This window comes from Chenopodium album, chromosome 2, assembly GCF_948465745.1.
Source record: "Chenopodium album chromosome 2, dcCheAlbu1.1, whole genome shotgun sequence".
Lineage (NCBI taxonomy): Eukaryota > Viridiplantae > Streptophyta > Magnoliopsida > Caryophyllales > Amaranthaceae > Chenopodium > Chenopodium album.
In genome coordinates, this window is record NC_137835.1 from 580,568 (window position 1) to 597,139 (window position 16,572).

A 16,572-nucleotide genomic window follows, 5' to 3' on the forward strand; every position below is an offset into this window, starting at 1 on the left:
CTTTCCATGTAACAAGTAATTTCACAAATTTGGTGGACTTGTTTTTATGACAGGTCACAAATTGCGAGGATTGAAGAGGAACTTCTCAAACGAGTGAAGCCAAAAGCATTAAAGTTGCAATGAAGAAATTCATAAATTCTTTAAAAAAATGTCAACCTGTTTAGATGCCAAAGTTCTAAGGCTATGAAGACTTAGATTTAATTTCAGAGAAATTCTTCAGGTTTAAAGTATCAAAAGGTTTTGGGCCTATTGCTTTCTGATGGAACAGAACTACAGAAGGTATATTTTAGCATGAGGATTCGAAAGCAATGGTACCAGTTGGTATGTGGACCATATCAGGAATTTCAATACGAATAATGCCGTCGTAAACTCGTAATGGTACATTATGTTATTAGCTTCAATCTTGAATGCACTGGAGCTCTTGAGGGCGACATACTTCTCTTTAGCATTGTACATTTTCTACTGATGTAGTGGGTTTTTGCCTGTTTTGATGAAAGGTTCAGGCTGATCGGCTACTATACCTTTTATAATTAGTTCTGTATTCTGACCAGATATACTGTGCCTTTTAGCTTCTACTGCTTAGGCATTTCTTTGAACTGCCTCCTAAACGAACAAAGATTTGACAGATTTGAATGGATCTATTGTCCTATACAGCAACATGAAAGCCAAAATGTGGCGATCTCTCTTGTTCTATCCCGGTAGTCGCCGATGTGCATTGTGGGTTCACCGGAAGAATTTATTTGATGCAATTGACAATGAGAGCACATAAGATTTATGACAACAAAACTAAGACAAAAATCGGAATTTACTGGCTCTTGTGGAAGTGAGTCTCAACTCTCAAGTTAGCGTGTGTTTAAAGTCGCAAACTTCTAGCAACGCCTTAAATGTTCATCCTTTGTTTTTCCACAATTGAAACTCTATAGGTAAATATATGAATTCTACAACCACTATCAAATTAAACACGAAAAATGTGTCAAAAAAAAGACATAACACGAATATAATTTGACATTTGAGTTTGTTATACGGCAAGACATGTTAATGAGTTCATGGTAATACAACTCTCCATTGTTGGAGGGATCAATTTCCTACAATTTAATCCTTTCGTTTCTTTTCCCTCCAATTTCCTTCCTTCCTCATTTGTTATCCAAATGAAAGATACCCCATCTCTACATTTCTCTTCTCTTCCTTTCCCTCCATTTTCTTCAATTCAAATACACCGTAAATATGTTTTGAACTGTACGTATATCAGCCTCAGCTTTTGAACCTTGCGTAATGGTTACTACTTACTAGGTCTTCCTTTCCTTCAGGATTCTCTTCGGAATCAAGTACCTATACCTGAACCATCGCAACTTGTTCACAAACCTTGGCAAAGGGATGGTGCTGTGCCATGCTGTTGGCTCCTGCCATGCCATGCGATGCAACTAAGGCATGGCATGAATAGTTATTTCTAAACATATAGAGTACAAAAAAATAAATAAAAACATATAAACTCTTTAATGTATTCATTATTATAGGATTTATAGCATCATTGTATGTTTGTCGATTATTTAATACTCATATTAGTTCAAACAAATTATTAGTAGTTTTGAACTAATATTTGTACTCTTTTAATCTCCCATTGTTTTGTATAGTGTGTCACCCGGGCGTTGTCCCGGAATGTTACTTTGAGTAATTTTTTTTATTATATTTTTTTTTAATAATAAAGTGTTTGAAGTATTAATAATTTGGAATGTAGAATATTGAAGAGAATATAAAGAATAATACGTGTTTTTTTTTTTTTTTTTTGAGTTTAGATGCAATTTTTGTATTCTACATTTAAATACATTTATGTGGAAGAATTGAGCATAAATTATTGGTAGTTAAGATGGTAAGACATGTGGTGTAATTCGGGGATAGGGTTTGAAGTGACACTAAACATCAATGAGAGCCATTGAGAGGAGAGATAATAAACGAAGATAGGTGATAGCGATTTTATGTAAACAACTACGAAGTATTTACTTATTTTTTTCGAAAAATGTTGTCAATAACACTTAGGCCTCGTTAACTCCATCTTATTTTGCTAAATTGAAATTATTTTTAATGAATTTAAATTAATTTTACTGATTCTCTATTAAATTTTTCTTCAGAATTAATGATTTTTGCTTAACTGAACTTATTTTTGTTAAATTAAATTTTTTTTTATTGAACTAAAATTATTTTTACTGAATATTATTTTTTTTAAGGTGAATTGAACAAGGTCTTATTATTAAATTCACATCGTTGATATTTTAACATTTACAAATTTTTGTTTGCGGCCTGCTGCACCGTGCGGCAGGGGTTTTTCAAGTTACTTGATCCGGAATTACTCGAGTTTCTTGGTCAGGGGTTACTCGAGTTACTCGGTCAGGGAATACTCGAGTTGCCGGGGTTACTCAAGTTACTCGGTAAGGGTTACTTGAGTTAAACTTGACCGAGTGACCCTTCAAGTAAACCCTGACTAAGTAGCCTCCCAAGTAACCCCTGACTGTACCCTCAAGTAACCCATGACCGAACTCCTTAAGTAATCCCTGACTAAACTCCTTAAATAATCCTTAACTAAGTAATCCCTGACCGAGTAATTCGAGTAACCCATAATCGAGTAACCCATGACCGAACTCCTTAAGTAATCCCTGACTAAACTCCTTAAATAATCCTTAACTAAGTAATCCCTGACCGAGTAATTCGAGTAACCCATAATCGAGTAACCCCTAATCGAATAACTTGAGTAACCCTTGACCGAGTAGCCCCTAATCGAGTAATTTGAGTAACTCTTGTCCGAGTAACCACTCAAGTAACCCTTGACCAAGTGAACCCCTCGAAAAACCCTTATCCGAACCTTTCAGGTAAACCCCTGATCGAGTAATTTGGGTAACCCCTGACTGAATAAATCGGATAACTCCTAACAAAATAATTCGAGTAACCCCTGACACATGATATGGTATTCTGCACCAAAAAGTAGTAGTTTAAGATTATGAAATATCAAAGTCATAGTCATAATAAGCTTAATAAAAAACTTACTTAAGATAGACTTATACACTTACCATAGAAGACTACCAACCATAAATTAAAATCATACGGAGACAATACGGAGTAATACAAATACAAAGCCCAATAATTGAGTATTCATTTTATCATTTACACCTCGTCATTTTTCAATCCAAAATCTGAACCCTAGATCTAAAAAAGAGCATAAAAGTCAAATAAAGTACAAAGGGTAAAACAGGAAAAAAAAAAAGGGGAAGAAAAAAAGGTTTTCGTTTACGAGAGAGAAAGGAAATTCAGAAGAATTTTCTTAAAAACAAAAAAATAAAAAAGAAAAAAGAAATTCAGAAGAATAAATACGTGGTGAAGCTGCAGTAGCCTCCACTTCCACCACCAAAGCAGCCAACAGAAAAAAAAAAAAAGAAAAGAAAAAAAAAAAAAAACTCTTCTCGAGGCTTTGAAGAGAGAGAAACTGAAGAAAAAGACGACAAAGAAGCTCAAGGTTGAAGATGAACTAAGAATTATTTCAGTATTTTTCTTCGATTTTTCTGCTATTTTTCGTTGTTGATTTTTGAGAGAGAAAAAAGGTTCGATTTTCAGTGGGATGATGAATTTTGCACCGATGAAGCAGCTGAATCTCAGAAAAACCCTATTTATTGCCGCCATCTTTATTGGAGAATAGAAGATTTTCTGTTGTTTATTGATAATTGAGAGGACTCAAGTTTCTGGTTAATCGATGTTGATGATGATGCAGAAGAATTTCTGGAACTTTTGAATTAATCGTTGTTTTGGGAAGATCTATTGAATCGAGTGGTTAAGGTGAAGATCGAGTGATATTTTCGATTGAATCTCAAGGTATTGAAAGTAAGTTGTGTTTGATTTAAATTATATTTATGCTGTTTTCGGTTTGTTGTTAGGGTTTTTGATTGTTGTGTTTGATTGATGTATTACCAATCATAATTGAAATTAATTGTCGAGGTCATGCCTTAATTATGCTTGTATCTTGGATTCGAATTAAAAGTTTGAATCATTTGTGTATTTTTTTTCCCCAATAAGTTTTCTGGGGATGATAATTGATGATTTCCTTTCTTTGATCTGTTTTTAGGCTTGAATTACAAGGCCTCGTAAAATCTGGACGGAATTGTATCATTATATGTATTTGTGATTACGGTTATGTGTGTTTCTGGTGGATCTTTGTTATTTCAAAGAACCATGATTGATTCTATACTTCTATGCTGCTTGAAAGATGTAGTTTAATCAATCAAACCCTTAATCCCATAAGTGGGGTCGACTACATGAACCAAATTATCCTATGTGTTTATGTTTATGTAGTTAATAGCGATTTCCTTCTTCTTGGAACCAGTGTGTTTTATGGCATCAATTATGTCTACTGTGAGTGCTAAGTGTGGCCATGTTCCCTTAACCTTAAGATATACTGGTGATGATGCCCATATATCTTCTTGCTCGGTGCTTGTTTTCTTGTGATGATGAATGATTAATCTGATTGGTGTAGTAACTTTCTATCGAATAAAATTGATTAGTCTGCATTTGGGTGTACATGTTTTGTGTTTTCTCTTGCTTGGATTTCTTATTGTAACCTAAAACATTTTTGTCATGTACCTAGCATCAATTTTGATATTTTAAAGCAGTCTCTCTCAAAATTAATTCTGTCTGAAGGTTTTATAAGGTAGTCGGAGTGCATCAAGACTTGCCAGAAAGATAGTATTTAAAAGCATCAAGGATTATACTTTATATTCCTTCACAAGTTCAGTGTTTCAAAATGCCTGTATCCGAGACTAAAAAGGTATGTCGTGATTTTTTTTTTTCCCAAAGAGTTCATAGCAGTTGTTTTATCAGCCTTCGAATATATTTAGAAATAGCTCCCTAAATCTCCTGTAATAATCTTTTGGCAGCATGGAGTACTAGCATCAGGCTGTCGCTTTAGTAATAAGGAAGAGCACGTACCTATTAAAAAGAGAAGATTCTTTTTAAGATCCCCGTCACCACCGCCAGTTTACAATTCTCCATGTTCGGAGGAAATTGCAGATCAAACAAAAAGTCAAGATGTTTCAATCAAACCGCAATCTCCAACTTCTGACATTAGTTCGAGCCAGGTTGTTGAGAATAAAAATTGCATTGATCCTCAGAAAAATGACAATTCCAACAAAAGCTTTGGTGAAGATGAAGATTTCTATGGTATATCAATACTTGCAGCTGCTGCCTGCAGTAGCAGTTTGGGAAGAGATTGTGGTTATGCGGAGGATGGTTCAGGCATTGAAGAGTCTTCCGTGCTGGAGCGAGTGCCGGAAGTTTCTACTTATGCTGAAGCACCTTCATTATCTAAGGGTTTATTAAAGGAAGATGTTATTAATTCGTCTGAAATATCAAGTGGAGCAACATCCTTATGTATATCCACAGAGCCAGTTGTAGAGCTTGCATCTATCTCAACTACTGTAAATTCATCTCAAAATGTTGTTGCTGTTGGAAAAATGAAGGATGTTTCCTTGGGCTTTTCTTCGGATGTTTCATGCAGCAAAAATGAAGATGAAGGGTGGGACCATAGACAATCTTCCCGAGATGTTAAGTTGCATTGGGACTTGAATGTAGTGATGGATGCTTGGGAGCAGCCTTTTGATGATCCAGGAGTTCAAAATGTTGTTGCTCATGACATTTCTCAAGATGCTGGAAAAGTCGACCATAATGAAAATATGGAATTGAAAGCCCATGATTCAAGAGAAAATTTGGTAACTTTACATGCTGCAAAAAGCTGCCTACTCCCTGGTGAACAGAAATCACCTGCAAATCAAAGTTCAGTTCATATCAAGGACACTTATGATACAGATTCTTGCCTCAGTCTGAAGCAGCCTCAATCCTTAGGCGAGAAGCCTCTATCAACCAACTCCAACCTTAACTTGAATGTTGTGAATTGTATGGCTGAAGACTCTAAAAGCATGCACTGTGATGAAAATGTTGATCTTACTGTTGGAGTAGTTGCTGCTCCCCCTGATCAGACTGCTCAATTGTCAGCATCTTATACTGTAAATGAGGTTGATGATGCTTCTGTGAAGATTCTAGATTTGAATGATAATAGTGTAAGCTATCGGCCAGTAATTGAGGGGTTAAAAACAGATGGTGTTGTGGCATCCTGTCAGTTGCAGAATTTTGGAAATGCTTGTGCTTCTGATGCTGCATTTGGTGCTGTGTCTGCTGATAGTTATATTAGTTTGTGTGTGTCATCCAGCTCAAAGGTTAACCAAAATATCACTGTTCTAGAGGATTTGGATACACCTAAGAATTTTCATCATGAAGAAAAATCTTTAATAGAGAATGCTGACCTGAAAGAAGAGAAGCATCTAGAGCATGCTGAAGTTGCTGTATCAGATGAAAATGCCCCTTTACACACTGAGGCATCCAACTCTGTGCCTAAAAGATGTGAGCTTCCGTTAGCTTTAGATACTAAGTTGAAGGATTTTAATCATCTTCAGGATGGAAACATAGTTAGTAATAATGAAACCATAAAGAATCCCTCTGAGAATTGCTCGGTAACACTCATGGATTCATGTGATTTCTCCAACCATGAGACTTGCAAAATTAACTTGGATAATTGTTCTAATTATTCTGACAATACTGATTATGAAGATTCTCTTAAACATAGTAATGAAGTTGGTGTTCAATGTTATCCAGTTTTGGTGGTTGGCACTGATGCTATTGGTGAGCTCCAGGAGGGTTATGATTCCCAATATGAAGATGGGGAGCTCAGGGAGTCAAGTGAACATGCTTGGGAAGAATATGATGCTGGTGATAGAGCAGCTGAAAATATAGACTTTATTTCGAACTACAGAGAAACGCATATGGCCAATTCAAGTGAGGACCATGTCTCCGAGTCTGGACAAGATGAAGATAGAACGAGCGAGAGACTGGGAACTGCTGCTGCCGTCACTTTTCATGATTGTAAAAATGATAAAGAGGTTTTTGAAGTAGCTTCTGAAGCAGTTGGGAATGATGGGGAACATGATGAAGGTAACCAAATAAAATCGAGTCATGCTGGAGAGAAAACAGAAATAATTCAGCAAAAAGAGTTGCTTGAGAGTAGCAAGAGCTTTTCAGATATAGGAAATCAAGGCATAGATGATATCAGGAGAAACAATAGGATGCCAAGTCATATTGATGGACTGGATCGCCAAGGTGATGAAACTAGAGTGGAACAAAAAGCATTCAGAAGGGGCTTGCAGTCACAGATTGAAGGTCCAGTTTCTCGTGATCATGCATATAGGGAGGAGCGTTTCAAGAAAATGGAGAATAGGTATCAGTGCTGTGTTGGTTATATGCACGCTTTACAATGACTGCTTGCTCTTCCCTTCTCCCCCATCCTCCTTTTGTTTCCCTTTGCTGTACTCCTTATATTTCCTCGTGTTAGGTGATTTCTTCTAGCTTTCTTGGATCTAATATGTTGATGTCTTTTTGATAGATTTGAGCTTGGCTCCATGAGATCGTTTGAGAGGCCGCGGTATTCATTTCACAGTCAAGGTAGAGGACGCCAAGGTGGTAGGTGGGATGGTTCATCAGACAATCGTAGAAGTTTCAGGCATTACTCACCTATTATCCACGGACATTCAAAATTCGATGTTGATGCTAGTGTGGAGAGAGATGACCATGGATGTGTTGGCACTCAAGATGATGCATCATATTCTCAACAACTTCCAAAAAATCGAGCTAGTGCTGATGGAGAGCCTTGTGCTGGATTTCACTCTCGTTATAATACCGATAGGAAGTTTAGCCCTGATAGAGCAGCTTTTGGTCGGGGAAGATCCTTCAGGCATGGCCCTTTTTCTGAAAGCAGAGGTGGCAGGGGAAGGTTTGGTGGACCTTCTCCAGATGAATCATTCCAGTCCTCCTTAAAATACTGTCGTCCTTTGTCCCGCAGAGAGAGAAGTATTTCTCCATTTGGTGGTAGAGGGCAGTCAAATATACATCACTCTCGCAGGAAGTCTCCATCTCGATCAAGAAGTCGGTCTCCTGTCATTTGGAATTCTCCAAGGAGAAGATTGGGGGCTGGAAATGGTGGTAATACCTTTTTTAAGCACCGAAGTAGATCTCCAAATTTTAGGCCTGAGGCCAGAATGCAAAGACTAAGGTCACCACAGCAACAACCTGGTTCTGGGCCTGACCATGCTGGTGGCTTTAGGTCAATTTCAAGAAGCCACGGATCTCCTCTTTGTAACCGATGGAATTCTGCTCGGAAGGATGAACCAGGTCATTTTAGGGAGCTAGGTTACAAGCAGCGGAACTCTGCCCCAGATAGATCACCAGGGAGAATTCGCTTGAGGGATGACAGAGGTAACGCAATAGATTCCCCACGAAATCTTAAGCCTGATGGGTATTATAGAATTTCAGATAGATTTCCGGATGATGCTAGTAGAGGAGTTAGATATGAGGAGAATTTTGGAGAAAGAAGGAAACAATATAATCTTCTCCGTCCTGCAAGGTGTAACTTTGATGATGGCATGGCAAATAAAATGCATCAGGATATTAATGATAGTTTTTCCATGACTAATGGTTTTCGGGATAGAGATGTTTCAAGTTTTCAGATCAGAGGGTTAAGGGGTATAGACAGCCGCATTGGCGATGGTCCAAGGAGGTTTAGAGGGGAAAATCATTCTGTCATATATGAAAGAGATGGAAGATTTAATCCTAATTCAAAGCAATTTGGGGTTGATGTCATGGATTCATCACATAATTCTAAGTCCGAGGAACAATATCGACCCAATTATGCTGGAAGGTTTTCCGACACCAATGGGTCCAATAGAGGATGTTGATATGAGAATTATCAAGACAGACGAAAACACTATGGTCAGCCTTATATCATGAGGCGCACTGATAATGAGGATGCAGAAAAGAGATTGAATCTTATGAAACTTTCCAGGATACTCCAGAGTTTGGTAGCAGGGTTACAAGGGATTGTGATGGACGAATTGGAAGTTGAGGAGCCAGTTGTGTGAGGACAAGAGGATAAACTCGATGACAACCCACTTTCAGTTGGTGTGCAGAATTGTATTGGTGATGATGCTACAAAGAGAGTTGTTCCTTCATTGCTTTGACCTGTGGTTTTGTTCTTCGTTCGGTATCTAAAGATCACTGGAAATTATTTAATCTCTTTTTTATCTTCTTGATGTTATCCCGCTGGATAGAGTATGCCTGCAAATTTTTGTTGGGGCGCTTTTTATTAGTCTACATTGGCCCTCGACAAAAAGTTAGGTGGGTCTAGGATTGAATCCAGATACCATTTTCTCGTTGAATGTCATCTTTATCTTGGCATTTTCTGCACATGTAACTCTTGACGTTATTGCTGTAGGGTTGAATCAATGAGATTTTTGGGGGCTCATCTTGATTTACATTTTCCTGATTTCTGATTGTTTTTTTCTTCCCTTTGAATTTACTGCTGTCAAAGATGACTGGAGGGGCTTGGCAAGAACAAACTTAGCAAGAAGTCCGTCACACGTGTTGTCTTCAGAGATATTATACATTGATCAGTTATTCCGACATGTTGTGTAGTGCTTTTTGTTATTATATTCATTGCTAGGTGATGTTGAGTGTAGGCGTTGATGAGTTGAAATATGGCGGGGACAACCTTTTATTGGGCTTTATGGCCTGCTGTTATCAGTTGGAATTTAGCTATTACAGGACTTATTTTCTTTCATGGCTTAAGGCATGTTGCTTATCCGGCACAAATATGCAATATTGAGAAATTCGCAGTTGGTGTTTTGGGCAGAGCATTTATTCGTACTTTGAGCTTATGATGTGTATTGCTGGCTATCAAAAGTTCCACAAAGAGATTGGGGTCTTGCATGTTGCCTGTCTGCTGAAGTTTGCAAAGCTATCACTTTTATCATAATTCTTGGCAAGGTAATGCTTGAAGGAATTTATGCCAGTTGCTATGTGTGAATTACACTAGTGAGACTAGGAAGCTTGTACATTGCTGTGAACCTGTTCATATACACTTTCTTGCCTGAGATAAAGGTGAGAGCTCTGTTCTTTGTTGTATTACTTTAATCACTTAATACCCTGTGGTTTGTCTAATATCTGGAACTTTGCAACACCTTGATGGCAAAAAGCTAAATTCTGATTGCTTCTGATACTGTCAGCTGCATTGTTAGTATTGAGCATTGAACAAGTGTGAAGTAAAAAAGGTTAGCAATACTGGATTCTCAACCAACCTATCATTTATAAGCTGCTTACCTGCTCAAAGAGCTGAATAGCACTTTTTAGTTGAAGTTAGTAACAGGTTTCAGAAACTTTGCCAGCTCTAAGTTGTAATACAGCTCTAAGCTCTAAGTTAGTAACAGGCTATGTACTTTGGTAATTCTTGTGAACAGTCATAGTGGGCTGATTAGGTATTATGTTTCTATTGAAAACTTTGGTTTCACCCTCTGTAAGATTGTCCTAAATTCCTGCGTATACAAAGGTTGATGAAGGTGTATACAAAATTGCACAAGTGCTCTTCTGTTGAGAAATCTGTTTGGATTCTGCGGTTGTTTGTTGGTTGTTCATTTTATTTTGTCTTAGAATGGCGTCAGTGCGTTTGTTTGTTCGTTGACAGATTTATTTGTTGTGAATCTGTGATTCCTGAGTGATTTCTCTGTTTCTTCAGTTTTCAGAAAAATGGATGTCAATAATAGAAAGGCAGTTAATTTACTTTGCCTCATGTATCACCTTTGATATATGTCATGTAGATCTGCGGTTGCTTCTTCTGTACCATTGGGCTCTTCATCAGCTCAACTTGCCTGTTATATAAACACGAAGATTGGAATTATTTGTTTTTTTAAAGGCAGGCCTTTGATTTTCTTTGGTTTGTACTTCCTATAGAGACAATCCTTCTCTGAAATTGTTTCCAGGGTAATGTGGATATTGTCTACTGGCAGAATGTGTATAGGAAACCGTAGTATATTAGTACAGGCACCAAGGTCACTTTAAGACTGCTGATGTTGAGCAGAGAAACATCCTGAATCTGAAAATTTAAACCGCTGGTGCTTATATTCTTCCGATGTGGGTTTGATCAAACAGTGGTATCAAGGAGTTGAGAGAGAGCATTGGAATGTGACTCGTCATAAAGGACTTGAGTACATTTAGGTTTGGAAGTCTATTTATATTATCCAATTTTTTGTTAGGTAGTTTTCCAGTAAGTTTTTGTGGCATTTTGGATCTTGAATAAAGCTCTTTCTATGTAACAGGTAATTTCCTCAACATTCAGTGGACTTTTATGACAGGTCACAAATTGCGAGGATTGAAGAGGAACTTCTCTAATGAGTGAAGCCAAAAGCATTAAAGTTGCAATGAAGAAATTCATAAATTCTTTCAAAAATGTCAACCAGTTTAGATGCAAAAATTTGAAGGCTATTAAGACTTGGATTTAATTTCAGAGTTATTCTTCAGATTTCAAGTATCAAAAAGTTTTGGACCAATGGCTTAATGATGGAACATAAGGTATATTTTCGCTGCAATGGCACCAGCTGGTATGTGGACCAGATCAGGCATTCCTTACGAATAACGCTGTTCGTAACGGTACAGTTAGTATGTTATTAGCTTAAATATTGAATGCACTGGAGCTCTCAAGGACATCGGTAGATGGCGACACACTTCTCTTTAGCATTGTACATTTGGTACATTTTCTTCTGGTGTAGTGGGTTTGCCTATTTTGATGAAAGGTTCAGGTAGATCAGCTACTATACCGTTTACAATTAGTTCTGGATTCCGACCACATTTACTGTGCCTTTTAGCTTCTACTGCTTGGGCGTTTCTTCTACTCGTCTCCTAAACGAACAAAGAATTGACAGATATGAATGGGTCTTTAGCTCTATACAGCAACCGGAAAGCAAAAATGTTCAACCTCTAATGTTCTACCCTTGCATTCTACGTACATTATCAGTTCACAAGAAGAATTTAATTGTTGCAACTGGGAATGAGAGCGCTTAAGCTTTATGACAACAAAACTAAGATAACAAACGAAAATTACTGGCTTTTGGGGAAGTTAGTCTCAAGTTAGCGCGTGCAGTCTAAAGTCGCAAACATCTAGCAAAAGCCTTTAATGTTCATCCCTTGTTTATTCACAATTGAAACTATAAATAAATTTATGAATTCTACAACCACGATATCCAATTATACACAAAGATAATTTGATATGTAAGTTTCTAATACGGCAAGACTTGCGTTAATGTGTTATTGGTAATACAACTCTATCTCCAAATAGATGGCTACTATGTGACAGACTTCTATAGAACATATGATTAATGTATTATCATAATCAGTTAAATCTCCATTCATTAAAGCGAATGGGTTGTTAAGAGTTTGGTCAAGCCTTCCGCTGAGTAGAGTAGAATTGAATGCAAAGCTTAAATATGTTCTGAAATGTACGTATATCAGCCTCATCTTTCGAACATTGCATAATGGTTACTGGTCTTCCTTCCCTTCAGGATTCTCTACTGGAATTAGGTACATATACCTGAATCGTCATAACCTGTTTAAAACCGTTGCAAAGGGATGTGCGGATTGTTGGCTCGTGTCGTGCCATGGCATATAAACTCAACACAATAATACACGGACATAGGACACTTCCTCTAAGTAGGTTGGAAATATACTCAACATGTATGTATGATAAATGGAGTTTGTTTTTTTTTTTTCCTAACAAATTACTTGCACCAAGTTCGACAGTTATTTCTAAACATATAGAGTACATAATTAACATACGGACTCTTTAATGCATCCATTATTATAACATCATTGTATGTTTGTCGATTATTTAATACTCGCATTAGTACAATATGTTACAGCTTAAGGAATTAAACATTCAATTAGATGCTTCAATTACTTAAATTTAGATGGTATCTAATCATTTGTTGCAGGGCTTTAATTTGGTGGTCCATTCAATCCAATAAATCATGTACTCCGTAGTAAAAGGCATAGCATTGGTGCACTAGAAATCAAGGTACAAAGTGCCAAATCACTGACAATGTGCTTCAATTGATGGTGTTTGCCCCCGAAGATATCATTCACAAGCTAAATACAAGTACTTTTCTTCCTTTATAGTTTGATCAGATAAAAGAGAAGAAAGTTGCTACAAGTTATTGTTAGCATATCCATTCTTTATGTCACTAGTAATAGAAGAAGTTTGAGAAAGAAAGAAAGAAAAGGGTTCAATTCAAAAGCCACACTAGCCGAAAATTAAAAGCCTCATCAAGCTAAACTTTTGATGAAGATAAGATTAGGATATAATTTGATCCATCTAATTTAAAGCATGCACATTGAAAACATGGCCTATGATAAGAAATTGTGGATATGTTTTTGGCGTTTTTTTACATCCTAGATGAATAATGACGTCATGCATATAACTCTTGGAAATTTGAAAAAAAGTCACAAATTCGTTCTTAAAAGTTGTGTAGTGTTTTATATTATATATTTTTTTTCTAGCTTGTAATCATGGAATACCCTTATATTATGAGGGGTTTGAAGACTTTGAACAATCTATTTGTGTTTTATCCAAGTAATATATGTTTTGCTTTTCGTAAAATTAGAAGTAGGATAAAAACGAAAGTGTCACTCAAGAAATAGAGAAGAGGACCACAAGTCCATGAATGACTGTAAGGGTATTGTACTTGGCCTTAATCTTACAAAGCAATGGTGCATCCTAGGAGCCCACCAATGTTGGATACTTTTTTTTTTGTTGTTGAAGTTTTATTAATCAATCAACAAAGCCATATAAATAGCGTGTTAATTTAGTCTTCTTGCATGTAGGTGTATCGTGTACATGGTCCTTTTTTTTTGGAATAGGTGTTCAATCCAAATTAAAGTTACAACTCTTTTTTATTTTTAAAAGAAAATTGAAGTTACAACATAGAAATGAGTACCAATAAGAATCTAGATTATTAATATTACCTTTTTTATTAGAAGTAAAGATTATTAATATTCTTGCTATATGCTTCCATGGATAACTTATCTAAATTTATTAGAGCTTATCAAAACTTATTTTAGCTGTAATTTGTACATGGATAACTTTATTAGAATTTATCTGAACTTAATTCGTACTGAACTCATCTGAACTTATTACATCTGAAATAAGTGAAAATAAGGTAAACAGAAGAAACCCTTATTTTAATATTGTTAATTGTATTATTTGTACAGCTAGGGATAAAGATGGTAAAAGTAAACACGTAGGCAAAATGTAGGTCATTTAGGAAGGTAAGGGGTGTTAAAGGAAACAATTGTAAAAGTTTGGAATAAAGTATAAGTACATAGAATAAAAAGGAATACATCAATTAGATTATTTATGGAATAGAAAAAAATCAAGACTAAAAAGGGAAAAAAATATTTTACTAATAAGGGTTTGTTTTCTTCAGTTCAGTTCCTAATTTTCTTCTCTCATAAACAATTCATTTCAGCTCTATTCAGTTTTGTTCATCCCCAATCAGTTCAGTTCAGTAAATTAGAACAAGCCATAAATATTAAGCAATAACATACTACTAAAACAGACACAGGAAACGAGAATGACATATGTTAGTCCTTGGTGTCGTTTTTTCCCTCCAAAACCCTTTTTCCTAATTATAATGTGATTTTTCTTTTTACATCTTTTTGATTGACAACTTATTTAAGACAATAAAATTATATATATTTACGTAATACCTATATTATAATAGAAATTAAAGATTCTTATTAGTAATATAAATATTATTTGCTTATAATGATTTTTTTTCTAATATATTACAATCAAATGAATATAATTTATAGTATGAAATTAAAAAAAAAAAAAAAAATCTTTACGGTATATTGCATCAAATAGTCTATGATATAACTATATTTTTTTTTAATAAAGGTGAAACAAGGAATGGCATGTGTACATCATCTCCTTTTTAAAAATTTCCTAACATTTTTTTTATTATTTTATTCATTTGTAATTGTCAAAGCTTCTTAGAGAATATTTAATACTTTGCGATATTTCCCTTACTATTTGGTAGTTATACTACTCCATTATACACAGATTCAACAAAAATATTATTCTTTTGATTTATACTATGCAATATTAGTTTCTTACATATAACTTTAAGACGTAATGCATGATTATTTTTATTAGTTGTGCAGTTGTGCATGTAATAATCCCATTAATTTCTTTAGTATGATATAATTTTATGTTTATTTTTGTTATTACGAATTTTTCATCTTATTTTGCAATTAGATGATCTTTATAATTAAATATGTTGTTAAAATATTAATAAATACAATAGTGAAAATTATCGTACATGACACGGGACCTAATCTAATTTGTTGTTAAACTTGAGTGGCTTTCTAATTAGAAAAAACAAAAAAGAGATATACGGAGTATAGTTTTAGATTCGTCTCTAAAACCCTTTCATGTTGTAATTTTTTTTTGTCTTTAAGAGACAATAACAAATCATAGAAAGAACGTTTAGAGATGGAGTAAGTTGAACTTAAATGACACTCATATGTTTATTTAATTCATTTTTTAGCGGTATATAGCGTACTTGTATATTTGGATTGTTGTATACCACATGAGAATATGTGATAATTGTGGTTCCAAATAATCAAAATTAAAACAATTCCTAAGCTTATCTATCTAGAGATGTTTGATCTACTTAATTAAATCATCATGCATATGTAATTAAAGTCGCATTTATAGATTCTTCTAAATATAGTTTATTGGGGACATCCCTTAGAAAATGCTTATCAACGACACTTAACGGTTTGATAAAGACAAATGGGAATTTTTAAAAGTCAAGTTAGTTAGGGATTTAGACGATGCATGATGGCTAATTGAAGGATCATAACTTCATAAGATACGAGGATGAAAAAGACCATATAGAATATATTATGTTCTTGTCACTAATAGATAGTAATTCATTTTTATGTTTTTTGAACTAGATAATAATTTAATTTAATGCTTGAATAATGAGACGTGTTTTGCTCTCTGTATAGTAAGATCATGCGAAATTTAAATGAGAGATATAATTAACAACCTTTGTTTCATTATTGTCCAATCTTGTCTCTCTAACACTATCTTTTTGTTTGTCAAAAAAAAAACCCTTTTTTTGGCCAAAAAAGGAGCAAAAATTAAGGATAGTTGGACCTAAAAGAATAAAAAGTATATATATATATATATATTTTTTTACAAATTTGATATTACTTATTTAAATTTTATAATGAGCGAAAATTATTATTTTAGCAAAAAAAATACACTTAAAGGTATATTTAGTTGGGTGCATATATAGTTTGAGAAGGGACAGGATAATTCGAATGAAACGTACAATTGTACATGTATGTTATTTTTTATTTATTTGATTGAATGTGGTTGATTCTTTATTAGAGAGTAAACTCACACGAAAGAGAAAAAAAAAAGTGGGACTAATCTTATCACGTAGTAAATACTAAATAGTACAATAATGTTTCCCCCCCACCCCCCCAAAAAAAAAAAAAAAAAGTAGTACTATAACGTATGCTTACAAACATTTACAAAGGCATTGCTCATCTTTAATAAGGATTGACCCTACTTCATAATGTTCATCCTCTTTC

General features: G+C 35.0%; 1 protein-coding gene across 5 annotated transcripts; it reads left to right on the forward strand.

Moving 5' to 3' along the window:
* The first annotated feature begins 3,373 nt into the window (after window positions 1–3,373).
* Window positions 3,374–10,077, forward strand: LOC145592064 (uncharacterized). Of its 5 annotated transcripts, XM_081648550.1 has the most exons (5): window positions 3,375–3,864; window positions 4,678–4,804; window positions 4,914–6,432; window positions 6,685–7,303; window positions 7,469–10,077. In XM_081648550.1, exons 2-5 carry the CDS (start codon window positions 4,781–4,783, stop codon window positions 8,814–8,816), a joined length of 3,510 nt encoding a protein of 1,169 aa, XP_081504676.1. In that variant the 5' UTR covers window positions 3,375–3,864; window positions 4,678–4,780; the 3' UTR covers window positions 8,817–10,077. The 5 variants fall into 5 exon arrangements, with proteins under 5 accessions (XP_081504656.1, XP_081504665.1, XP_081504660.1 ...); XM_081648530.1 differs by having other exon boundaries at window positions 3,374–3,864; window positions 4,914–7,303; XM_081648539.1 differs by having other exon boundaries at window positions 3,374–3,864; window positions 4,688–4,804; window positions 4,914–7,303.
* Window positions 10,078–16,572: the final 6,495 nt, after the last annotated feature.

Bases quoted from the DNA above. Each gene is read 5' to 3' on its own strand.
- LOC145592064 (XM_081648530.1), top strand. From the start codon at position 4,781: ATGCCTGTATCCGAGACTAAAAAG. The intron at 4,805-4,913 runs GTATGTCGTGAT...ATCTTTTGGCAG, and splicing joins CTGTATCCGAGACTAAAAAG to CATGGAGTACTAGCATCAGG. The intron at 7,304-7,468 runs GTATCAGTGCTG...TCTTTTTGATAG, and splicing joins TTCAAGAAAATGGAGAATAG to ATTTGAGCTTGGCTCCATGA.